This window comes from Chiloscyllium punctatum, chromosome 23, assembly GCF_047496795.1.
Source record: "Chiloscyllium punctatum isolate Juve2018m chromosome 23, sChiPun1.3, whole genome shotgun sequence".
In the NCBI taxonomy this organism is placed as follows: Eukaryota; Metazoa; Chordata; class Chondrichthyes; order Orectolobiformes; family Hemiscylliidae; genus Chiloscyllium; species Chiloscyllium punctatum.
This window is the reverse complement of record NC_092761.1, coordinates 83,213,341-83,239,313: the sequence shown is the minus strand read 5'-3', so window position 1 is coordinate 83,239,313 and position 25,973 is coordinate 83,213,341. Positions and strand designations below refer to the sequence as shown.

Here is a 25,973-nt window from a genome sequence, read left to right as displayed (position 1 = left end):
ATTAAGTTGTTCACTTTATTCATGAAGGTTTCAGAGTTTACAGTTTATCTGGTGGAAAGGAGCAGATATCAAGGGGACAATAATATTTTGGCTTAGTAGTAAATTTCTGTTCCCTTAAATAAGTTTCTGTTAACTGTTAATCTGCATTTTTGTACAATGCCCATTCAACCCAATTTTGTTAATTTAATGTTTAAAAGAGTATAGAGGTCTGAGAAGTAGCAGGACTATTAAATCCCTGCTGAGGATATTTGCAAATGTTATATTAGTACAAGTTAAGTTTCACAGCCAATAATTAGCTGTGCCATCAATACAGTATTCATGATTTGGAGGAGCCAGTGTTAGACTGGGGTGGACAAAGTTAAAAATCACACAACACCGGGGCTATAGTCCAACAGGTTGATTTGGAAGTACAAGCTTTCAAAGTGCTGCTCCTCCACAACCACCTGATGAAGGAGCAGTACTTCCAATTAAACCTGTTGGACTATAATCTGGGGTTGTGTGATCAGTATTCAAGACGGATTCCCTGGGGAGACAGTGGAGACAGCAATTCCACAAAGCAATGGGATAGAGTATTAAGCATGAGGGCTGGAGAGTATTGGATACTTTTCAAACTTTGAATGAGGTGTAACTGAATCTCTCTGCTCTCTATATTCCTCTGTTTTTCGTACATCACCAAAATGGCAGGAATTCAGTTGCACAATTAGTTCAATATGCAAGTATCTCAAATGTATAAATAGAATCAAAAGTGGACTAAAATTGTGTTGTTAGACATGATGCTGGTTCAGATATCAGTCGTTCAGTGAAAGGGAAGCCATGATGTGAAGGTGCCAGTGTTGGATGGAGCTGGACAAAGTTAAAAATCACACAACACCAGCTTATAGCCCAACGGGTTTATTTGGAAGTACGAGCTTTCAGAGCACTGCTCCTTCAGCAGGTAACTAATTATCTGATGAAGGAGCAGTGCTCTGAAAGCTAGTACTGTACTTCCAAATAAAGTGTTGGAAGTATTGTGTGATTTTTTGTTAGCAATGAAAGAGAAGATATTGCTCTTGAAGCACACATACCTTTTGGACAGATGTAAGATCTGGCTGATACAACCCCATCGTCATTCACATTCGATGGTGGATCGGTGGTGGTAGCTCCTTGAAGACAGACCACCCCTGCTTGGCATTTGAGACAGACCTGACGATCATTGTGGTTCCCATAGTAACCAGCAGGGCACGGTTCACAAGTATTGTTGAAGGTGCTTCTGTTAGATCCATTGTACTCCCTGTATCCCAGAGGACACTTCACTGGCTTCCTGGCACCAATGACTGATAAAGAGAAGTTAGTGGTATGTTTGCCTTGTGGTCCCTTGAATGAAGCTGTCATTCCATTCCCACCAGGCCATTGTATTGAAGCCATATGATCAGGTAAGGGATGAGTAGAGGCCTTTCAATCCTACCCAGAGGCCACCAACATTCTATTTTCACAGAGCCGTGGAATAATAAAAGCATTTTGTGCATTGAGCCCATGTTGGCTGGCTGTCAAGCAATCAGCCCATTTATAGTTTATTTCACCCTCAAAAATAGAACCGTAATATGTTAAAGTACAGAGGGAGGCCATTTGATCCATTGTGTCTGTATCAGCTCCCTAAAGAGTCACACGACTAGTTCCATCCTCCAGCCCTACCTCTGTGAACATCCCTTTCAAATATAATCCAGCTCTCTCTTGAAACCTCCTGTGGAAACCGCCTCCATCACTCCCTGGGCAGCACATTCCAAATCCTAACAGCTCTCTGAGTAAAGAAGTTTCTCCCCATCTCACTCAAGCTGTTTTGCTGACAAGATTGAAATTGTGGCCCCTTGTTATTGACATTCCTTTTGAATTGCATATCTGCTTCCACGCCATCAGAGGGAGCACTTCTCACTCATGACGACTTGCTGCAGAAAAAAAACCTCTCAAATTCCACCTGTATCTCTTGCCTAAAATGTAAATCCCTTTAACAGTCAGCTGATGGGAACAGCTTCCTATCTGATCATGAACTCTATATGAGCATTTAATCCCTTAAGTTTATTTTTCAGTTTATAGGTGGTTCTTCTATAATGCAATGGCTGAGTTCTTGTGCAACCCCACATTATAGAAAAATCTCACTTTCTGTTTAAAGTGCTGGCAATGTAATTGTGTTACAGCCAACAGTGTCCACAATTTGTCAATCGCATTGCAGCCAATGCGCCTTAATGAAATGCGCGTTATAGCAGAACAACCTGCAGTTTGAAATCGTTTGTGTTTAAATTAATGGCTGACTATAGTTATTTTAACTTTCTTACCCCATCTGGAGCCATCATGGCTGAGAACAATGTCCTGAGGACAATAGTGACCAGCTGGACACTCAATTGGGACCTGGGATCCTGTAGGACAGTAATAACCAGCTGGACAAGGTAAACGGAGTATAGGTATGGTGCAGCAGTAACCTGGAACACAGAACAGAGTTTGCAAATTCTTTTCCTGTCATTTCAGCTTCTAAAAACACATTCTTTCACAGAAAAGTGTTGTTTAAGGGTGTCTTAATTCCTCAGCCCACATTCATGTACATACACAGGATGAGAGATGTTGTAAATTCACCTCTTGCTAATGTCAGCAGAATGGAATTATGGTGAGGTTTTCAAACATAAGAGATGTAATAGTCGTTTAACTCCAGGCCTTTTCTGTTATTCAATAATTTCACAGCTGATCTACTTGAGGTCTCAGTCTGCACCCCCCAAAATAATTTCATTTCCTTGTCTATCAAAAATCTAATTCAGCCTTGAATTAAAGTTCATCTTCCAGTACTTTCTGAAAGTCCATACTCCTTGTGTGATGCTTTGATAGAAAAATATTCACCTCATCTGAAAACAGAGATCTCTTATTCTTCTCCTGTTTCCCTTGTTTTAGTCCCCCCCTCAAGAGGATACGTTCTCTCTGTGCCCCCTTAATCCAGCCTCTTCAACATCTTTTTTGTTTCAGTAAGATAATCGTTCATTCATCTTAACTTCAATTAGTATAGGCTGAGCCTGTTCAACCTTTCTTTATAAAATATGCCCTTTATCCTGTGAATGAGTCTGGTTTTTCAGATTAAAGAGCAGGTCGGATCCTATCTGTTTTGCTGAAGTATCTGGGGAAGAGATATGCAACATATGGGGAAGAGATTTTCCCTTCTATACATAAAAAAGTTGCCAATTCATTTATAAAGAATTATTTACAACTTCTCAAAGTGATTGAAATGGAGAAAATCTCAGTCATAGAGTCATAGATATGTACAGCATGGAAACAGACCCTTCAGTCAAACTCATCCATGCTGACCAGATATCCTAAATTAATCTCGTCCCATTTTCCAGCATGTGACCTGTATCCCGTTAAACCCATCTTATTCATATACCCATCCAGGTGCCTTTTAAATGTTGTAATTGTACCAGCCTCCACCACTTCCTCTGGCAGCTCATTCCATATACGCAATCCCTCTGCATGAAAATGTTGCCCCTTAGGTCCCTCTTAAATCTTTCCCCTCTCACCTGAAACCTATGCCCTCTAGGTTCGCACTCCTCTACCCTGGAGAAAAGACCTTGTCTATTTATCCTATCCATGCCCCTCATGATTTTATAAACCTTTAAAAGTTACCCCTCAGCCTCTTACGCTCCAGGGAAAACAGCCCCAGCCTGTTCAGCCTCTCCCTATAGCTCAAACCCTTCAACCCTGGCAACATCCTTGTAAATTTTTTATGAACCCTGTCAAGTTTCACAATATCTTCACATGCAAGATGACGCCTCTTGATAATGTCATAATACTTCAGTTGAGATTCGATTTTTGTACACATGTTCAACAGTGGGACTTGAACACAGAACTTTGTGATTTAGGTGAGGGTGTTACTCACTGTTGTTACTTTAGAGGCTGTGAGTGAGAAATTAATATTTGAAATAGCGGACACTTTGAACAAATATTTTGGATGAGCCTTCACGATAGAAGACATGAAAGGTCTCTCAGAAATGTTAAAAAAGTCAAGAGGTGGCAAAGGAAGGAAGGAACTTATAGTGATCACTAGAGAAAACAGATTATTAAAATTAATGGATCTGGCAGCTGACAAATCTCCTGAACTTGGACAAAGTGAGGACTGCAAATGCTGGAGATCAGAGTCGAGAGTGTGGTGCTAGAAAAGCACAGCAGATCAGGCAGCATCTGAGGAGCAGGATAATCGACTTTTCGGGCATAAGCCCTTCATCAGGAAGGGCATAAGCCATCCTGATGAAGGGCTTTTGCCCAAAACGTCGATTCTCCTGCTCCTTGGATGCTACCTGACCTGCTATGCTTTTCCAGCACCACACTCTTGACTCAAGTCTCCTGGGCTTAGCGGTCTCCTGGTCTTAAAAGATGTAGCTGCAGAGATAGTGGATGCTTTGGTTGCAATCTTCCAAACTTTTGTTGATTCTGGAGAGGTTCCAATGGATTGGAAAACAGCAAATGTAATACCACTAATAAAGAAGGAAGAGAGATAGAAAATAGGAAAGTATAGTTTGCTTATCCTAAACCTATCACTCAGAAAATCCTGGAATCTCATATTAAGGATGTAGTAATGAGACATTCAGGAAATCATAACATCATGCAGCAAGAACCAACACCATTTTATGAAAGTGACATCATGTTTGACAAATTTATTAGATTTCTTTGAGGGATGTAGTGAGCAGGATGGTGTATAAAAGTAAGGAAATCTTGTTACAACTGCACAGGACCTTTGACAAGACTGCACCTAGAACATTGCTGACAGATTTGGTCTCCTTACTTTAAGGGGACATACTTGCATTGGAAACAGCTCAGAAAAGATTCACTCGGCTGATTCCTGTTAGTAAGCTATTGTCATAAGAGGAAAGGCTAGGCAAATAGGGCCTATACTCAGTGGCATGTTGAAGAGTGAATTATTGAAACATAAGATTCTGAGGGGGCGCGGTGTTACAGTGAACAGAAACATTTTTTTTGCAATAGCATTTTCTAGGGATTAATGTACGGGAAACAGTATAACTTGTGTGTGCTGATCAGTCCACTGTGTCAGAAATATGTAACACCTTGAGAATTGTAAGCATAATTTAAACATACAAAGTATAAATTTACCTGGTATGTTACTGCACGTCCCAGGAGGGCAGCAAAAGTGATTTCTTTCAGGACAGAAAAAGCCAGGAGGACATGTGGCATTGGTGTCCATTTGAAAATGAGCATGGCAGTAATGGCCAGCTTCAGAAGGGTGGCCACTCTCTTGGCCAGTTGCATCCTGGTCACTTCTCGTAGGACAATGAGCTGGTGGACAGGTTCCTCCAACTTCAGCATGGGAACCTGTAACAGCAAAAGCAACAGCACGCTTGCAAAGTAGCCAGTTTCTCTGCATGTCATTTATTTTATAATTTATACCTGTAGTCGGCAGTGTTTCTGTATTACCCAGTGAGGATGTGGCATCCGCATTTTCTCAGGTGTGAGAAGAACAATGGAGGGCAGAAATTAATGTCTGCAGCACCTTCCAAAACCTCAACGTTCAAAAGCACTTTACAACCAACAAGGTATTTTTGAAGTTTAGTTAATGATATCATCTAGAAACTGCAACAACCGTTTTGCACACAGCAAGATCCAACATGTTGCAACGTGAAACAGGCAATGAACGTGAAACAGAACTCATCCAACCCTTCTTCAAAGTAGCCCCATGGAATCTGTTACACCCACCTCCGAGGGTAGGTGGTTTAATGTTTCATCTGTACAGAGTTCCCTCAGTACTGGCACTGGGATTCTCCAGAACATTAGCCTGGAATTCTAGTTTACTAATCCAATAACATTACCACCCAATGTGAGTCATAATTCCTCAGTATGAGTCAGGAAAAGTCTTGTGGCATGTGCTGAGTTTCAGTGTCAAAAAGCATGGTGCTGGAAAAGCACAGATGCCTGATGCCGGGCTTATGCTCAAAATGTCGACTCTCCTGCTCCTCGGATGCTGCCTGACCAGCCGTGCTTTTCCAGTACCACACTTTCTGAGTCTGATCGCCAGCATCTGCAGTCCTCACTTTCTCCTAGCAGAGTTTCAATGTTTGTTTTGCTGTTGCTTAAAGGTCACATCAATTACTTTGTGATTATCATTGGGTAACTCAAAGCAATATAGACAGCAATGAGTCATGACAGTTCAGATTTATTTGTTTCCAGACTGGAAAGCAATTTGCAAGAAGAGAGAGAGAGAGAGGTCAAAAAAAAAGAAAGAATACATTATTTTCCCTTTCACAGGAATGTGGATATCTGAATTGTTCCAGCTTGCAATCCTTGATGTCTGAAATGAAGAGATAAAGTTCCTTGTTAGAAATCCAATGAGCTGGAGGATGTGGTGGAACTAGGGGGTGTAGGTCAGCTCTAAGCCAGTATGTGGCGGTGCTGATGGAGACAGAGGTTGAGAGGATGCTGATGGCAATACATAGCACTGAGTGTGGATCTCAGGATGCAGTGAGAGCAGCTGTCTGAGGAGTGCTGTACATCATCGAGATACCTGAGATCCCTCGTGGACTCAAAACACAAAGGATGAAACTTCAGTCAGAATCCCCACGGGGTGCGTCTGAGCCGTGGACAGTTACTGAGAAATGAGGTGTGGCTGTGGAAACGTGCCTTAGCAAAGACTTTGTCAAATACTAGGACAGCAAACAAAACTAACAATGGCAAACAAGAAGAACTGGAATCCTGTCAGAGACAGGAGCAGAACCTCTTCAAGGTGGAAGAGATGTTGCAGTGAGTTAAACACTAAAATAAAATGAAGAATTGTGGATGCTGGAAATCTGAAATAAAAACAGAAATTGCTGCTGAAACCTTTCATCCACCCCACACCCGGTCCTGTTATGACACAATTTGCTTTTAGCACAGTCACCTGTTTTGATGCACTCCTAGGCCCGTTATCACATTGCAGACCAACTTGAATTATCCAATTGACCAGCGGGAACTATTTTGTTCAGGTAACTGATTGTTCGGATAATGGATTATGCGGATAATGGAAAACGTTTTTACAGGACTGTGAGATCTTGTTCAGGTAATCCGAAATTCGAATAATTGATGTTTGGATAATCGAGGTTGTTCTGTATGTGGGTTGCATTCAGCACAGCTGACCCATTTTCTCACTTTTGGCTCTAATTATCTCTTATTCAGCTTTTCTTCTGGACTGCTATCTGTTATCTCCTTGTTTACTTAGTGTAGCGATTGGAACCAGGGCCTGGTGAATCTCATTGACGATGAGAGTATTGATTGGGGTTGTTAACCTGGATCGATCAGGGAGCTCTGGCTGACAGATATAACCAGGAGATTCATAAATTCTCTTCAGTCGAGGGACTGGCTCTGAGCTGGCTGGTCAGAGCCCATGTACTGTGCTATTGCTATTGAGAGTGTGGTGCTGGCAAAGCACAGCAGGTCAGAGAGTATCTGAGGAGCAGGAAAATCGATGTTTCAGATTCCTGATGAAGGGTTTTTTTCCAAAACATCAATTCTCCTGCTCCTCAGATGCTGCCTGACCTTCTGTGCTTTTCCAGCACCACACTCTCGACTCTGATCTCCAGCATTTGCAGTCCTCACTTTCTCCGTGTTGCTATTGCAGTCAACCTAACAATAAGAATTTTATTTGAAGGTATTTTATTCAAACATTTAGGCTGCACCTTTGATAATACAAATAATTGAGAGGCTTCTTACCAACTGCACAACAAATGTTTCTCTCATACTCAAAATGCACACAGAAAAAAATCAGAAAATTCCCAATTTGGAAGCCTGCACAGCTGCATTGGTCGATACACTTCACTGAATTCAAAAGTTGCTTTACAAAATGCATCAGTACCCCCTGGTAGTTGCAGACAGTAATGCAACCCAATTGCATTTGAATTAAGCCAGTCTGGAGTTCTTCATTTTGTTTAGTTTTCTCAGGCTTCAGTATTTATGACAGAGCCACTTGAATGTTAATAAATAATCCCACCATTTTGCATATGTCAGTACCTGTGAACAGTGACTGATTAGGCTTCTGATTTATGAACCACGAAAGAGGCAACAGCTCAGAAAAGAATAAGTGGAAGACAGAAAGACTTAGAAAACTCAACTTGGACAAAGTCAAATATAATTATAAAAGGAACCCAAAGGGCATGAACCTTCATTTAGTATTTTCATTGCAAGGCAGCAAATGGATGATATTGGACCTGCTCCCTTACATCCCGCCCCCATTATATTTTCTACTGAAATCATAATGGAATCAAGAATCAAACATTGTGTAAAAAAGATAGCTGACCTATAAAAATATCACTGCAAATTTGAGGAGCCTTAGACAGACAAGGATTGGACACCATACAAGTGATGAACATATCTTAACTATTTAGGTCAGGACTTTAGATTAGATTAGATTCCCTCCAGGCCCTTTGGCCCAACAAGTCCACACCGACCCTCTGAAGAGTAACCCAACCAGACCCATTTCCCTCTGACTAATGCACCTAACACTACGGGCAATTTAGCATGGCCAATTCACCTAACCTGCAAACCCATGCAGGGGGAATGTGCAAACTTCACACAGACAGTCACCTGAGGCTGGAATTGAACCGGGGACCCTGGTGCTGTGAGGTAGTAGTGCTAACCACTGAGCCAAACCTTTGCTCAGTTTCCAGTTCCACATGATCTGACAGCTCTGATGATGCAGCCTAGCTCTTAGTATAATGGTTCTTAATTAACTGATCCGCAAACCACTCACCTCTCTACTCGTCTCTCAGTCATGAAAACGAGAGTGTCTGTGCAGAATAGGATCAAGACCCTTGCTCAGAGGAATGCTGAGCAGACGTGCTGGCATCCTAGCCAGGCTCAACAGCAAAGCATTACCCCCTGCCATCCAAGGAGCTAAATATGGACACAGCACAAAGCAAAATATTGCAGAGGGTGAAAATCTTAAATAAAATCTTAACATGCTGGAAACACTCAGCAGGCCATGTGAAAAATAAAATTAGAGTTCCAGGTCGATGATCTTTCATCAGAACTGAGCCACGTCAGAATGTGATTGGTTTTGAAAATATTGGATATTGTTGTGAATGCTTCATGCTGATGTGTTGGGTACCCCCATGATAGAAGGTGGCAACACCTGAACCTCATCCTCCAGTGAATTTAATTGTCCAGCACCATTCATGACTGAAGTGGCAGCTCTGCAGAGTTTAAGTCTGACCAGCTGGTTATGCAATCGCTTAGCTCTGCCTATCACTTGTTGCTTATACTGTTTGCCACACAAATAGTCACACATTGAAGCTTCATTAGTTTAATACCTTAATTTTAGGTGCTGCTCCTGGTATGCCCCTCTGCACTCTTCAATATACTAGGTTTCATCACTGACTTGATGATAATGATAGTATGGGGGGATATTCGGTCCAGGAATTTGTAGATTGTAACATTGACTCTGTTTTCTTTCTGCAGATGCTGCCAGATATTAGATTAGATTACTTACAGTGTGAAAACAGGCACTTCGGCCCAACAAGTCCACTCCGACCTGCCTAAGCGCAACCCACCCAAACCCATTCCCCTACATTTACCCCTTCACCTAACACTACAGGCAATTTAGCATGGCCAATTCACCTAACCTGCACATGTTTGGATTGTGGGAGGAAACCGGAGCACCCAGAGGAAACCCATGCAGACACAGGGAGAATGTGCAAACTCCACACAGAGAGTCGCCTGAGGCGGGAATTGAACCTGGGTCTCTGGCGCTGTTGAGGCAGCTGTGCTAACCATTGTGCCATTGGGCTGAGTTTCCTCTAGCAACTTCTGCTTCTGTTTCAGATCTCCAGCATCTGCAGTTCTTTGCCTTATGTAAGGTTGCAGATTGTATTGGAAGTAGAATTCTCCAGCTGTTGGTGACCCATGGTCCCTCATGAATTGAATTGTCAGGTCTGTACAAAGTCTCTTACATTCAGCATGGTGGTCGTGCTACGCTGCACAATGGAGGCTATCTTTAATGTGAAGTTGCTCAAGGACTGTCAAGCAGTCCCTCCTATCAATATCATCTTGGACAGAAACACCTGTGACATTGGTGAGTCGGTGTAGATTGGTGAGGCTGAGGTCCACTATATTTCTCCTCTTGGTACCAGTCACAGGCCCAGGCTGGCAGCTATGTCTTTTATAACTCAGCCGGACTGGTCAGTAGTGCTGCAGAACCATTGTTGCTAATGGACATTGTAGTTACCAACCCAGACTACTTTCTCTGATCTTGCCACCTTCTGTGTTTCCTCCAAGTGGTTGTCAACGTGAAGGAGCACTGATTCAGCGGTGGAGGCTGGTGGGCGGTTGCAAGTGTGATTGGTGGTAATCATAAGGTGCTTTCCTTGCCCATGTTTAAAGTGACAGCATGTGACTTCATGCAGTCAATGTTGAGAACTGCAAGGTCAACTCCCTCCTGACTGTATACCACTGAACTGCCATCTCTGTGGCTCTGAGAAACCAGTGAGATAGGAAGTGTCCACGGCTGATGATGGTGGTGTCTGTAAGGTATTATTTTTGAGGATGACTGTGTTGGCTTGTTCCTTCATTAATCGATCGGATAGCTCTGCCAGCTTTGATGTAGAAGGGGAGGACTTGAGAGAGTTGATACTGCTTTGTTTGCTGTTGTTATTTTAGGTGAGATTACCTACAGTGTGGAAACAGGCCCTTCGGCCCAATAAGTCCACACCGACCCTCCAAGGAGTAAGCCACCCAGACCCATTTCCCTCCGACTAATGCGCCTAACACTATGGGCAATTTAGCATGGCCAATTTACCTGACCTGCACACCTTTGGACTGTGGGAGGAAACCGGAGCACCCAGAGGAAACCCACGCAGACACAGGGAAAATGTGCAAACTCCACACAGACAGTCACCCGAGGCTGGAATTGAACCTGGGACCCTGGTGCTGTGAGGCTACAGTGGTAACCATTGAGCCACCATGCCATAACTGGTGCTTCAGTCAATATTAGGTAGCCTTCCTGGTTTCATTCCTTTATCAAACTTTGTAGGGGGTAGATACAACTTGCTTATCCATTTCAGAGAGTGTTTAAGACATTGCTGTGGTTCTGGAATCACTTGTAGGCAAGACCTGGTGAAAATGGCAGATTTCCCTCTCTGAAGGACATTACATTTATATCTCAATTCTACCTTGGTTTCATTGTTTTAAGCTCTTCTGCCTTACAAGAACTCTGTAAGAGATTGTTGGGCATTTTGAAGGGTTAGATTTGGCACTTATATTTCATGTTTCATAGTTCCTTCACTATTCTTTCTCTGAATTTATAACTTGATAATTCTCTGAAATAAGTTTCAATTAGTCCCCACCAGCAGCTCATTGCTGCTTCTTGGGCAAACAGTGGCACTCCTGTGGACAGGAGAGCAACTCCCCCTCTTTGGAGCTCCTTGGTAAAAGGACCCAGGTAGAAAGTAGTGGGTGAAAACTACCTGTTAGTACCTTGGGAGTAGTACAGACCAATGGGACGGATGTGCGCTCAAGAACCTGGAGATCAATTTCCAATCAGACAATAGAAGCTAGTGTTGCAAGATCCTAATCAAATTAGCACAAAGAGATAAAACAGTTAGGGACCTATAAGTATATCCTGTTCTAAAATTAACAACAGTAAGCTGCATTCATGCTTCAGCTGTTAAACATACCATTGTATTTCAGCAGCATTGGCAAACACAATTTGGCACCAATTCACATACAGAGTCGTTAAGGAATTGTTATGCATCACTCAGATAGTGTGATGGAGATCCTGATATCCTGGAGTATTCTCAGAGGTCAAAACTTTTATCAAAATACACAAAATCTCCAATTTTCTTGTCTGATAGAGTCAGATTAACAGAAAATGTGGACTTTCTGCACTTAACTAGAACTACTGTTTGTTACCAGTAATAACAACTGGTAATCAACAATGAACTGCTGACATATATCTCGACTAGTTAAGAATATAAACCACCCCTCCCACTTCACATACGCTCAAACAGAGACAGGCAGGTATGACATTGATGTTTTGGATGGAGAGAAATAAAATGCTGAGGAAAGAGTTCAATCGCACCAGTCTTCAGTGTATGATGGAGGGTTTCCCCCTTGTTTTCCCAAGTCCTTTAGTTGTCCAAGCTTTTCCTTTAGATCTGTTCACTTCTTCACAGGCCAACAGACCAATTATGTTCACAAATCATAAACACGCTGACTTATTGGCTAAACGCAACTGCTGACAGAAACTGGTGGGAGAAAACAACAGGCTTTTATTTTAGCTTCATGTATTCATGTATTTTACTGCAGAGAGAAAGGGAGAGACACACATGCTCATCACTTCCATGCCAGAGGTCCAAGGGTTTCTGCCTATATTGTTCACATCCACAAGCTGTTCAGGTGCTCAGCATCCAATCAGATAGTTTTCTCCAAGCTGATGATCTTTGGCATCCACAACTGGACACAATTCCACAAAACAATCGGCATCTGTGGCCCCCAAGTCTCACTATGAACCCATGCCCTGGTTCTGTGCCATTTATTTATACCTTCTCCCACCTTGCAAACAGTGTAAACAGAAACCACAAGGAGTTTCAGTAACTTGCATTTTAAATATACAGCAATTCCTTCCTCAGTCCTATGTTGTAAAGATAGTCCTTCTCCTAATTCAGTCCACAATCAAAAATAAAGTAAAATAGAAAAATAGGATCTATAAGCAAAGCTTTGCCAGGAATGGTTTCAAAGCTTCCTCATGGAGAAAAAGCTACTAGGATTTAGGTAAGAAGTTCCAGAAATGGCTAAGTCAAGCAATTCAATAAGTAACTCAGACTGCTGTGGCCAATAAAACAAAGTGAAAAACAAAGAGTGTAAGGAAAATGTGGTAGAATAAGAGGAGGAGGAGGAGAGGAAGGAGAAAAAAAAAGAGAGAAAGAGAGAAAGAAAGCAAGGAAAGTGGGCAGGAAAGAAGAGAAGGAGAGAGGGATGAACAAAGGAAAAGTTTTGTTCCTGGGACGCAGGCCTTGATGGCTAGGTGGGTATTTATTGTACATGTTTAAATGCCCTTCTTTTCACTAACTTGGGATCATACAAAGCTTCTGACAGATAAAAATATACTTTAAATTATAATCACTGTTGTAATAGCAAGGAATAAGAATTTATTTGAGTACATCAAACTTCCACACATAGCAATATAATAAATGATTGGGTAATTAGTTTTATGTTAGTTGAGATTTAAATATTGGTCTCTGTTCCCACTATTTTATCTCTTGAGAAAATTACAATAAAAAAACCTTCTGCTTTGTAAGATTCTGTTCTGGAATCTTAACATTTCAGTTCTGCTCTGTGTGTTTCACTGTGGCCCCTCAACACAGGAATAAGACTGTGCCCAAAGTGAATAATTCCCACACCAATCTCTCCACCAATCTGCATGCCTTTATTATTAATGATAAAATAGGTTCACATAAAATAAAACATGAGGTTATTGAAGCCAGAGGGTCATTACTACAGAAGCCCTACCATGTGGAAGCAGGCCACTTGGCCCATCAACTCCATAGTGACCCTCTGAAGAGCATTTCCCACTCGTTACCATATCCCTACGTTTCTCACATTTCTAGATACTACTTCCATGGCAAATTCACCTGACCTGCATAGTGGAAGGAAACCGACACAGACAAGGGAATACATGCAAACTCCACACAGACAGTTATCCAAGGCTGGAATCAAACCCAGATCCCTATCACTGTGAGGCAGCACTTTGAACCACTGAGCCACCATATCATTGAATTAACAGGTGATAAATTTCCTTGCTTAACATTTTTGTATGAGGTGCACTAAACAGGATTTACTTGAAGCTGCTTATTCCTTGTGATTTAGTTGAACAAACTCAGTCCAAAATTGAAGATAAAAACAAATGAAAGAAAAGAGCTTGAGATTGGTCTTAAACTAGCTGCAATATTCACCTTGTAACTCCCAATGGTGTTGAGTAGCACCTCAGCTTATAGCAATGCTTTAATTCTTCTCCCAACGCATATGGAACATATTAATCATTCCATTCTATTGCATGGACATTGAGGGTTGATGACATCCAGTTGGGAAGGGTCTGAATTAATTAGGATGATTTCTGGGTAGCACGGCAGTTAGTTTTGCTGCCTCACAGCAACAGGGACCCAGGTCCAATTCTACGCTCGGGTGACTGTGTGTAGAGTTTACATATTCTCCACGTGTCTGTGTGGGTTTCCTCCTGGTGCTCTGGTTTTCTCCCACAGTCCTAAGATGTGCAGGTCAGGTGGATTGGCCATGCTAAATTGCCCATAGTGTCCAGGAATCTATAGGTTAGATGGATTAGCCATGGGAAATGCAGGTGGATCTGGATGGGATTCTCTTCAGAGGGTTGATGTGGACTTGTTGGGCTAACTGGCCTGCTTGGCTGAAGTAAGTGGTGTACCTTTCTGTAGAATTGAAACAGTGGGAAGAAGAGTTGAATGAAGCGAGGCTGATGTTGCAACATGAAAGGTGGTGCAGCGGTAAGACCCTGATAAAGATGGTGGGAAGGGTTCAATTGTTGTTGTGAAGGCAAGGCAAAAGGAAAAGATTTCCTCTGCACACTAAGCGGACTGAACACTAATCCAATTCTTCATAAATTCACCATGCAGTAAAGAAATCATTCACTCCTCAGTGTCACTCTTTGTGCTTACTTTCCTGATAAACAAGAGGTTTTTAATCACATTCTCCTCATTTCACTCCCTTAAGCTGTTGATTGTTCTCAGGGTTATAGTTCTTGCAGCCGTCACCTCCAACACCTTATAACTATTTCTCCACACGTCCTCTCACCAGTGAATGTCAGAAGGTTACCTGACTGACTGGGGTGCCAATTTATCAAGACCCAGAATGCCACACTGATGAGCTGCAGGTAGGCTCAGGTCACATGGAAGAAACTTATCATTCCATCCTAACACATGGATATTGAGGGTTGATGAAATCTTGTGAGGAAGAGTCTGAATGATTGGGATAATTTCTGGGGGGTGGTTATTTTTTACAACTTCTCTTATTACATGGGTTGCTGGCTTGGCCAACATTTCTTGCTCATTGCTACTTAAACTCAAGAACGAACAGTACGCCTCTAATTGTCTCACACCACAGGAATTTCTTTATATAATACAGCATTTTAAGGCTGTTTAATATACAGAATGACGCCATCTACTTGACTCCATTTGAATTCTCTTAAAAATGCTAACTGTCATCTTCAGTATGTCACAGACCAGAAGTCAATTAAATTGAGTGTACTCACTTGCCCAAAGGTTTCATTTCAACGGAATGCAAGCTCTTGGTATTAAATAAAGAGCTTTGTTAAACAATAAATTGTATTTATTAAAAGTACTGCACAGCAAGTGCCTGGCAGGGAAGATGTGCCAACATCAGAAGCACTGCAAAAGTTCTGCTGGTACAGTTCCAGCCTAAAGCTGTGTGTCAGAGAGAAAACAAAACAGTAACATGTAAATAGTTTTATATCTCATTACGTGTTGAAACAAGTACGGAAAAGAACAGAATTCGACATCTATGTATGGCACGACTTACAAAGACTAAGGTTTTATTGAATTTGCACCTTGTCATGTAAAACTGGAAAAGCATGTCTTACCTTGGTGGAACCGACTTTCTTTTTCTAATTTTTGACAAAGTAATCAACCCATTTATATGAAGTGTTAATCCATTTGTTTATGGACAGGAAGACAAAAGGAATATCTCAAAACCTTTCATGCAAGAAACTATGTGGCCATGTCGTTAAATGTGGCAACCTTTGAAATAGGGTCAGATCATGGGAAAATGTTCACACATAGATAACTCGATTTGTTTAATTTTCTATGTTAACTTGGAAGACGGGGGATTCAATCCTTTTTGAATTTTGCAGTGGGACTTTTAACAGCCGCCTGAAGCAATAGAACATACAAATAAGCCCTTAATATAATGTCTCACAGAGCCATAAAGTCATAGAGATGTATAGCACGGAAACAAACCCTTCAGTCCAACTTGTCCATGCCGACCAGATATCCCAAACCAAAACTAGTCCCACCTGCCAGCACCTGGTCCATATCCCTCCAAACCCTTCCTATTCAAATACCCATCCAGATGCCTCTTAAATGTTGCAATTGTATTAGCCTCCACCACTTCCTCTGGCAGCTCATTCTATACACGTACCACCCTCTGCGTGAAAAAGTTGCCCCTGAGGTCTCTTTTATATCTTTCTCCTCTCACCCTAAACCTATGCCCTCTAGTTCTGGACTTCCCAACCCCATGGAAAAGACTTTGCCTATTTATCCTATCCATGCCCCTCATAATTTTGTAAACCTCTATAAGGTCACCCCTCAGCCTCTGACGCTTCAGGGAAAACAGCCCCAGCCTGTTCAGCCTCTCCCTATAGCTCAAATCCTCCAACCCTGGCAACATCCTTGTAAATCTTTTCTGAATCCTTTCAAGTTTCACAACATCTTTCCGATAGGAAGGAGACCAAAATTGCACGCAATATTCCAACAGTGGCCTAACCAATGTCCTGTACAGCTGCAACATGACATCCCAACTCCTGTACGCAATGCTCTGACCAATAAAGGAAAGCATACTAAACGCCTTCTTCACTATCCTATCTACCTGCAACTCTACTTTCAAGGAGCTATGAACCTGCACTCCAAGGTCTCTTCATTCAGCAACACTCTCTAGGACTTTACCAATAAGTGTATAAGTCCTGCTAAGATTTGCTTTCCCAAAATGCAGCACCTCGCATTTATCTGAATTAAACTCCATCTGCCACTTCTCAGCCCATTGGCCCATCTGATCAAGATCCCATTGTAATCTGAGGTAACCTTTTTCACTGTCACTACACCTCCAACTTTGGTGTCATCTGCCTTCCCTGTTAGGCCCCTTGCATTGAATAATTGCAGTTTAATTTATCAGTCCTACCTTATTCTCTGCTTTGTCCCTGCCTGCCCTGACTGTTTGACTTGCTTCTTTTCTCAACTCAACCGGTCTCAGATTGATCTCTTTCCTCACTATCCCCCTCGGTTCCTCCCCCCCACCACCTTACTAGTTTAAATCCTCCCAAGCAGTTTTAGCAAATCTCCCTGCCAGTATATTAGTCCCCTTCCAATTCACACGCAATCTGTCCTTCTTGTACAGATCACTCCTACCCCAGAAGAGATTCCAATGATTCAAAAATGTGAATCCTTCTCCCATACACCAGCTCCTCAGCCATACATTCATCTGCTCGATCCTCCTATTCCTACCCTCACTTGGATGGTGAAATAACTCCATAGAGGCTAGTATCCCACGACAAAGTCACCCTTTGTTTATATATGGCGAATCCTTGACACTGATCCATCTCCTCAGAAACAGCTCTCAGAGTGAACAGAACCTCCCTCACTCCTGTTTATATCTGTCAGCCAGGATTCCCTTATTGGACCAGATTACCAGTCCCAATCAGACAACTCATATTCTATGAGGTCTACCTCAATCACTACAAATAGCACTTCTGACAATGTTCTGCCTCTTCTCCTTTGGATTGCGTCCAATATTATGAGATTAATTCCTGAAATGGAGTTCAATGAGAATTTTGTGTGTATTTGTTGATAATTACCAGTAAACCAAAAACCAGTGATCCCAGGTGATTAAAAATAAATACCCCAGCTACTTAGGAAATTACAGCAAATCAAACACTTCCAATGGAATCCATTGTGAAGCATCCAACGAAATATTCAAATTCCAGAATGCAACACAGACACAAGATCCCACAAAACAGTAACATGATGACGACCAGGTTCTCAGTTTCTGTGATGCTGATTAAAGGATTGGTAATTGCTCCTTTTCAAAACAGTACCATGGCATCTTCCATGTCTACCTGAGACAACACCTCAGTTTTAACAACATATCTAAAAGGCAGCACTCTCTCAGTATTTCTCTGGAGAGATTTTTGTGCCGGAGTTCTGGAATCCATAGCCTTGTGACTCAGGGGTGCAACAGTGCTGCCAACTGATCCACCACTTGCACAACGCTGATGATACAAGTTTCCAAGTTATGGAAACAAGCAGCTAGATTTGGAATCTTTATTTCATCAAAATGGTCAAAAAAAAGTCCATAGCTTCTTCCGACTTTGGGTGCTCATTTCCCATTTGGAATTACTCGTGAGTTGAGTTCTACACTGGGGTTGCCAAATTTGTCAGAGAACAGGAAATTGAGATCGGTCAGGACCAAGACTTTTAAAGCATTGATAGAAACTGATTAGTGAATGTCTGGTTAAAACAAGGATTGAAGTTGTAGGAATTGTAATAAATTCATTCACTAAAGTTCATTATACCTTGAGCTATCTCACACAATTATCCTGTGTCATGCTGCCTAACTGGATGTTTTAATGTCTTACATTGGAATGTTTTGAAACTGTAAAAGAATGACAAGAATTATTGCTCCTAGCTACCGTGACCAAAAAGAACAGATGACATGTGGCTCAGTTAAGGTGGCACAGTGGCTAGCACCGCTGCCTCACAGTGCCAGGGACCTGGGTTTGATTTCAGCCTCGGGTGACTGTCTGTGTGGAGTTTGCACTTTCTCCCCGTGTCTCCGTGGGTTTCATCTGGGTGCTCCGGTTTCCTTCCACAATCCAATGACGTGCAGGTTAGGTGAATTAGTTGAGCTAATTTGCCCATAGTGTTCAATGATATGTAGATTAGGTGCATTAGTCAGGTGTAAATGTGGGATGATACAGCAGAGGGGTGGGATACTCTTTGTGGGGGGAAGGGGTCAGTGTGGACCCGTTGAGCCAAATGGCCTGTTTCCACGTTGTAGGGAATCTATTCTAATGATCCCATTTATAGGTGAGAATTTTATGGCAAATTAGCAGAGTGAGATGATTAATCACTCAGCAGTGCCTATCTGCTTTGGTTCAGGGTCACTATTAGATGGATAGGCCATGGGGCAGGCTATCCTGTATTTAGAAAGACCAAGAATTGTGACAGCTTTAGCTAGGCTACTGTCGATTGTAAATCTTGAGTGCTGATATGCTGTCATCCATACAGCATGCAAATTACATGATTACTCCAGCAAACACACATTGGAGATAGAAACCAGCGAGATATCTTGAACTGGCTCTGGGATAAAGCCTGGGACACACTGTGGTTATTAAATGTTGAGAATTGTTTAACAGGCAGAAAGGAGACAGTTGGAATAAATGAATCTTTCTTAGGTTGGCAGACTGTGATCAATGGGGTACTGAAGGATCAGTGCTTGGGCCGATTCACATCCGGGCCATTGATTTGGATGTAGGGACCAGATGTAATCCTTCCAAATTTGCCGATGGTACAAAGCTTGGTGGGAATGTGAATTGTGAGGAGCATGCACTAGAGGGGATTTCAACGTGCTGAGTGAGTGGGACAGAGTTGGCAGAATAAATGGAAGATTATCTAATTTGATGGGAGGAAAAGGTGGAAGAGTATTTCTTAAATGGTGAGTGAAAAATACTGATACTCAAAGGGAAACAGGCCTTGTTATTCACCAGCCATAGAAAGCTAGCATGAAGGTGCAGTATACTATTCAGAAGGCACACAATACGTTAGTCTCTTTAACGCAAGAGGATTTGAGTACAGGAGTGAAGAGGTCTTACTTTAATTATAGAGAACCAACTGAGACTTCATCTGGACCTCACTTTCTAATTGCCTTGCCTGTGGTAAGATACACTTGCCATAGAGGGAATGCAGCGGGCGTTTGCCAGATATTGGGACTGTCTCATGAGGAGAGACGAGGGATACTGGCCCTGTGTTAGTGAAAGTTTAGAAGAATGAGAGGCAATCTTATCAAAATCTAATACGCTTTTTTAAAAGGGATAAACAGAGTTGGTCAGAAAGGATGGCGTAGGGTCTGGAACCAGAAGACAGATTCTCAGAATAAAAAGGCAAGCCAGTTAAGATGGAGATGGGGGGGGGGGGGGGGGGGGGGAGGAATTTCTTACTCCAAAGATTGTAAGTCTCTACACCAAAGGGCTATGTAAACTCAGTCATGAAGTAAGTTTCAGACAGAGATTGATGGATCTCTAACTATCAATACCATTGGGGGATATGGGAATAGATTGTGAAGACAGCACTGAGGTTGATGAGCAGGTATGAGCTAGAATGGCAGAGCAGATTCAATGGGCTGTATGGCCTACTCCTGCTCCTTTGTTCTTATTTAGCTCTGTGACAAGATGACTATGTCAGCCATTAGGGAATTTCAGGAGAAGTATAAAACATCAAACAAAAAATAAATGGAGATACTAGTTACACCCATTAGGATCTACAAAGAGAAACAGTTTACCAATCTGATATTACTTATCATCAAGACTTACAATGAATGTGATGACAGAATCCTGAATGTTGGTTTCGGTAGAAGTTTAGATGTTAAAAGAAATTAGAAAGGTTTATCTATCCTTGTAATACCAGCTTAGAAATAAACAATGTACAATCATGCAGAATTTCTTGATATTGTTTCGAACAAAATGTCTCATATTAAGATAAAATTTTTCAAAACCTCTAGACATTTCCAACTGCTCTAAGTCTGGGTTGTCACTGCTGTAAGATAGGAAACTTTTTAAATGTTCACAAACAGTGATGTAGCAAAGACCAGCTAATCAGGTATAGCCTTGGTGGTTGAAGGATTAATGTCAGCTTGGAGTGTAGAAAATCTCTGCTCTCACTCAAGGCACTCAACAGGAGTGCTACAAGGCAAAATTTGACACTGAACACAGGTGGATTGACTAGAACAGTGGCCAAACACAGCAGAGGGAGATAGTAAGAGGTTTAGGGTGGGAATTTGGACAGGTTCTGTAATAGAAAGATGAGCTGCTTGAGTGGATTGCAATCCATGTCATAAAGGTGAGGATTTACTTCAAGGCTGTTGAATTGTGAAATTTGGATAATGAAATATGGGTTTCTGAACACTTCAGACATCCCACTGAGATATTGTCACATTGTGTCTTGCAGCTTGTACACAGTACACCTTTAAGATATATGCTCATGAGACTCAGCAAGATGGCGGCGATTCAGTAGAACTGCCGTGGTCAGCTCTGCCTAACAGCCAAGGCATATTGGTGGTTTTTGCCATACCTAGCTAACACCCATGACAGAGTTGTTAATTTAAAGCCTTGGGAACACATATTTGTTAATATTTGGGAGTGGGAAGGATGCCAGAGGGAAAGGGAGTGAGGAACAGCAGCAGGGAGGTCACTCCCCTGCAGCACTGGACACACCAGAGACCGCAGCAGCAGCGTCTCCTGCACCCCCGAGGGACTTAATGGCCTCGGAGGAATTAGCAGCGATGATGGCGAGACATTTCGCGAAGGTTGAGGTTGCGATCGGAGAGATCTGTGCCCAGATCCAACCCAGCGTGTCCATGCTGCAAAAGCATGAACAGGAGCTCCAGGGCCTCGGGGCATGGATGGAGGAGGTGGAGGATCGAACCAGGGCCTCGGAAGCGGCGATTGAGTCCTCGTCCTGATGGAAATAGACCCTGGAACATCAAGTATGGGCCTTGCGAGATCAGGTCGACAACCTCAAAAATTGAGGTCAGAGGACAAATCTATGGATTGTCGGGCTCCTGGAGGGTGAAGAAAGTGGGCAACCAGTCAGCTTCTTTGAACACTGGCTGCCACAGTTCGTGGGCCTTCAACTCGAGTCTGGCTGGCTGCAGATTGAAAGGGCCTATTGGATTGCAGTGCACAGGTCTGGGCCGGTACAGCGCCCCCGCCTGGTCCGAGTGCACTTCCACACAAGCAAAGCTTGATAGAAGCCTCCAGATCACTGGGAAAATACCCACAGGCACTGCTGCACAAGGGGTCAAAAATTATGTTTTTCCAAGATTTCTCAGCAGCATTAATTCGAAAGAGGAAATCCTTCAATGAAGTTAAGAAGAGGCTGAGGAACCTGGGGTACCCCGCGGTATTCCGTTTCAGCCACGAGGACTCAATTTATACGTTTGACTCGGCAGATAAAGCCAGAAACTTTGTGGACATTTTAAAATAGTCCGACTGATCTGAAAAATATGGTTAACGTTTATCCTCATTTCCTTCTTTCCCTGTGTTTTCCCTTTACCCATTGTTTTCTCTTTCCCTAACACCTTTCTTTTTTGACTGAGTGGAATGGCTGTATCTTTTTTTATGTCTTAGAGCAGTTTGGGTTGGGTGGAGTCTTTGCTAGGTGGGTGGAGGTTTTGTATCGCCACCCTTTGGCCACAGTCATCACCAAAGGGGTGAAGTCTGGTAACTTTAGGATTGGTAGAGGTAGTCATCAAGGCTGCCCCCTTTCACTTGTTGTTTACGTTGGTGATAGAGCTGCTGGCTGAGGCCATTCGTCAGATCGTCCACATAGCTGCTCCGGAAGTGGGATCAAGGGCACACAAGATTACAAGATCCATTCCCCATATTTACCCCTGACTAATGCACCTAACACGATGGACAATTTAGCATGGCCACTTCACGTAACCTGCACACTTTTGGATTGTGGGAGGAAACCGGAGCACCCAGAGGAAACCCACGCAGACATGAGGAGAATGTGCAAACTCCACACAGACAGTTGTCCAAAGCTGGAATCAAATACAGGTCCCGAGTGCTGTGAGACAGCAGTGCTAACCACTGAGCCATCGTGCCACCCCTTTCTATGCTGTCCTTTGTGTGCGATTGGGTAGGTAATGATCCAGGCTCAATATAGCTGGATATCGAGGCATACCAGGCAAAGTGCTCTCTTATTAACCTGTTGTTCACGGATAAGATGAAGACAGTTATGGACCACTGCCGTTGTTATTAGCAAGGTCAAGGCATGGAGGCCGATGCGTCAGAGTGAGAGTTGCTTTTACAAGACTTCGTTACTCACCCCCATAGTTGGTATGCCGAGGTTCCGACCAGGACTGATGGACTCAGGGTTCAAACTTTGTGCAGTGAGAGGAGTTTCCAGTTTGGAAGACTTGTTTGAGGGGGAGATTATGATGTCTTTCGAGCAACTGAGCCGCAAATATGGGTTGCCCAGCAGAGATCTTTTCTGTTTTTTTCAGGTTAGGGATTTCATCCAGAAGAAGACTACGATTCTCACTAAATCCTATAAGCCCGAGACAGAGAGTTTGTTGCTACGCTCCACAAGCACCCTTTCGGTTAGTGCCCTCTATTGCCTACTGGGTGGCATGGTCTGGTAGGATGTTAACTGGGTTAGGTGAGGTCGGGGAGCAAGAGCTAGGAGTGGAGATCTCTTCTGAAACATGGGAGAATTTTTGGGAGAATGCACAAAAAATTTCAATCTGTAATAGGATACGTTATGCAGTTAAAAGTTCTGCACAGGGTTCATTTGGCACCGAACCGTCTAGCGAAGTTTTACAAAGGAGCATCTTCAGTGTGCTCCAACTGTAAAATAAGTGTAGGTACTCTTACCCATTGCCTCTGGACATCTCACAGGCTCCGTGTTTATTGGAGCGCTGTGGCGGGAGAGATAGGGAGGGTATTGAGGACCGAAGTTAAAGTAGACCTGACATTTCTCCTTCTAGCTCTACCAAAATTTATTATCTTTAAATGGGCATTGGAAAAAACTATTCAATATTCTTACTTACTGTGCACGGAAGAATATTCTGATGAATTGGGTGTCTGAGAACCCACCGGGCTTACTGGGATGGAGGAAGTTAATTATGGAGCACATTCCCTTAGATTATTTTCACAAATATGGTGCATCACACAACAGACCTTTTTTTATATGACATGGCAGCCCTTTTTGAGTTATATGGACACAGATTTGTCTTCTATCTTACCTAGGGCGTTTGTGTAACCAGGATGGTTAGGTTTGCTGAGCCCTGGGCCCTGGAAGAGGGACTCCTGAGTTAATATGGGTATATATACAATGCTCCTGTTTTTTGTTTGGGAGCTCTGTGCCAAGCATTGCTATTTTGTGTTCTTGTGTGTTCATTTGTTTTTTTTTAAGTCAGTTACTTATTTATTGGCGTTATTTTGCATAGTGTTTGGTTTTGTTTAGTCTTATAGGGTAGGTTAGTAGTTAGTAGGCAGTAGTTGTATTGTGTTGTATGGTAATTTGCATTTTTAAAATTATACTGGTATTTCTTATATCTTCCATAAATTTATGCTTTTGTGAAGTCAAAAAAAAGTTTTTTTTTGCGAATAAATATATTTACAAAAAAAAGATACATGCTCGTAACATCATCACCCCATCAGAGCATATTACCTGAAAAGTATAAAGGTTTCAGTCTCCATTTTATCTGGGGCCACTTGAAGCATACCAAGCTAATGAAAGCAAGGAACTACTTGTGATCAAATAACTTAGCGTTAGACCGATATTAAGCAGTCTGTGATTGTAATACACATACACATCTGTTAATCCTTTCATTACAACATGAGCCACATTTAGTTGTTTTCTGACAGGGGCAGACAGAAGTATTTTCTCATCAGATATAAAGACCCTGTTGGAGACAAAAGCTCACATAACAGTGACAGATCATAATTGCAGTGCAGTGGATGAAAAACAGTGGCTACGTATAAAATAATCTCATCTTTCAGTGGCAGACACCTGAAAATCCCACTGAAGTACAGTTGGGTAACACCCCTAGACTTCAAACTCTAGCAGTTCCAATTTCTAAGGGTAGAGATTTGCTGATTAGAGCTCACAGCCTGTAGAATTCTATTTGGATAGAGCTGTTTCTGATGTTTACCATTTGGGCTGCTGGTTAGTTGGCCAAAGCTTCGTTAGGATTATTGAGAATGTACCTGGTTGAACTTGCAAAGGTTGGTGATGGCCTAGTAGTGTTATTGCTGGACTATTAATCCAGAGACCCAGGTGGGGAATCTGGGTTTGAAATCCACCATGGCATATGGTGGAATTTGAATTCAATAATAGCGTGGAAGTAAGAGTCTGGTGATGACCATTGTCAATTTTTAGGGAAAACTCATCTGGGTCACAAGTGTTCTTTGGGAATGAAATTGCCATTCTGATGTGGCCGTGCCTATATGTGACTCCAGATCCACAGTAATGTCATAGAGTCACAGAGATGTACAGCACGGAAACACACCCTTTGGTCCAACTCATCCATGCTGACCAGATATCCCAACATAATGTAGACCCACTTGCTAGCACTTGGCCCATATCCTTCCAAACCCTTTCTATTCATATACCCATCCAGATGCCTTTTAAATGTTGCAATTTTACTAGCCTCCACCACTTCCTCTGGCAGCTCACTCCATATACGCACCACACACACTACATGAAAAAGTTGCCACTTGGGTCCCTTTTATATCTTTCCCCTGTCACCCTAAACCTATGCCCTCTAGTTGTGGACTCCACCACCCCAGGGAAAAGATCTTGTCTATTTAACCTATCCATGCCCATCATGATTTTATAAACCTCTATAAAGTCACACCTCAGGCTCCGATGCTCCAGGGAAAACAGCCCCAGCCTATTCAGCCTCTCCCAATAGCTCAAATCCTCCAAACCTGGAATATCCTTGTAAATCTTTTCGGAACCCTTTCAAGTTACACAACATCTTTCTGATAGGAAAGCGACCAGAATTGCATGCAATATTCTAAACGTTACCTAATCAACACCCTGTACAGCCACAACATGACCTATACTCAACACTCTGACCAATAAAGGAAAGCATACCAAACACCTTCTTCACTATCCTATCTCCCTGTGACTCCACTTTCAAGAGCTATGAACGCACACTCCAAGGTCTCTTTGTTCAGCAACATTCCCCAGGACTTTATCATTAAGTGTACATGTCCTGCTTTGATTTGCCTTTCCCAAATTACAGTGCCTCGCATTTATCTAAATTAAACTTCATCTGCCACTCCTCAGCCCTTTGGCTCATCTGATCAAAAGTCCATTGTACACTGAGGTAACCTTCTTCACTGTCCACTACACCTCCAATTTTGGTGTCATCTGTAAACTTACTAATTATACCTCCTATGTTCATAGCCAAATCATTTATATAAATGACGAAAAGTT

General features: G+C 42.4%; 1 protein-coding gene across 1 annotated transcript in view; it reads right to left on the bottom strand.

Moving 5' to 3' along the window:
* The window catches only part of LOC140494012 (uncharacterized), a 62,899-nt gene extending 61,796 nt beyond the window's left edge, over positions 1–1,103 (bottom strand). The window contains exon 1 of the mRNA XM_072592944.1: positions 1,065–1,103. Within this exon, the coding sequence (XP_072449045.1) occupies positions 1,065–1,103 (39 nt within the window). The remainder of the gene's footprint in view (positions 1–1,064) is intronic.
* Between the last annotated feature and the right edge of the window lie 24,870 nt (positions 1,104–25,973).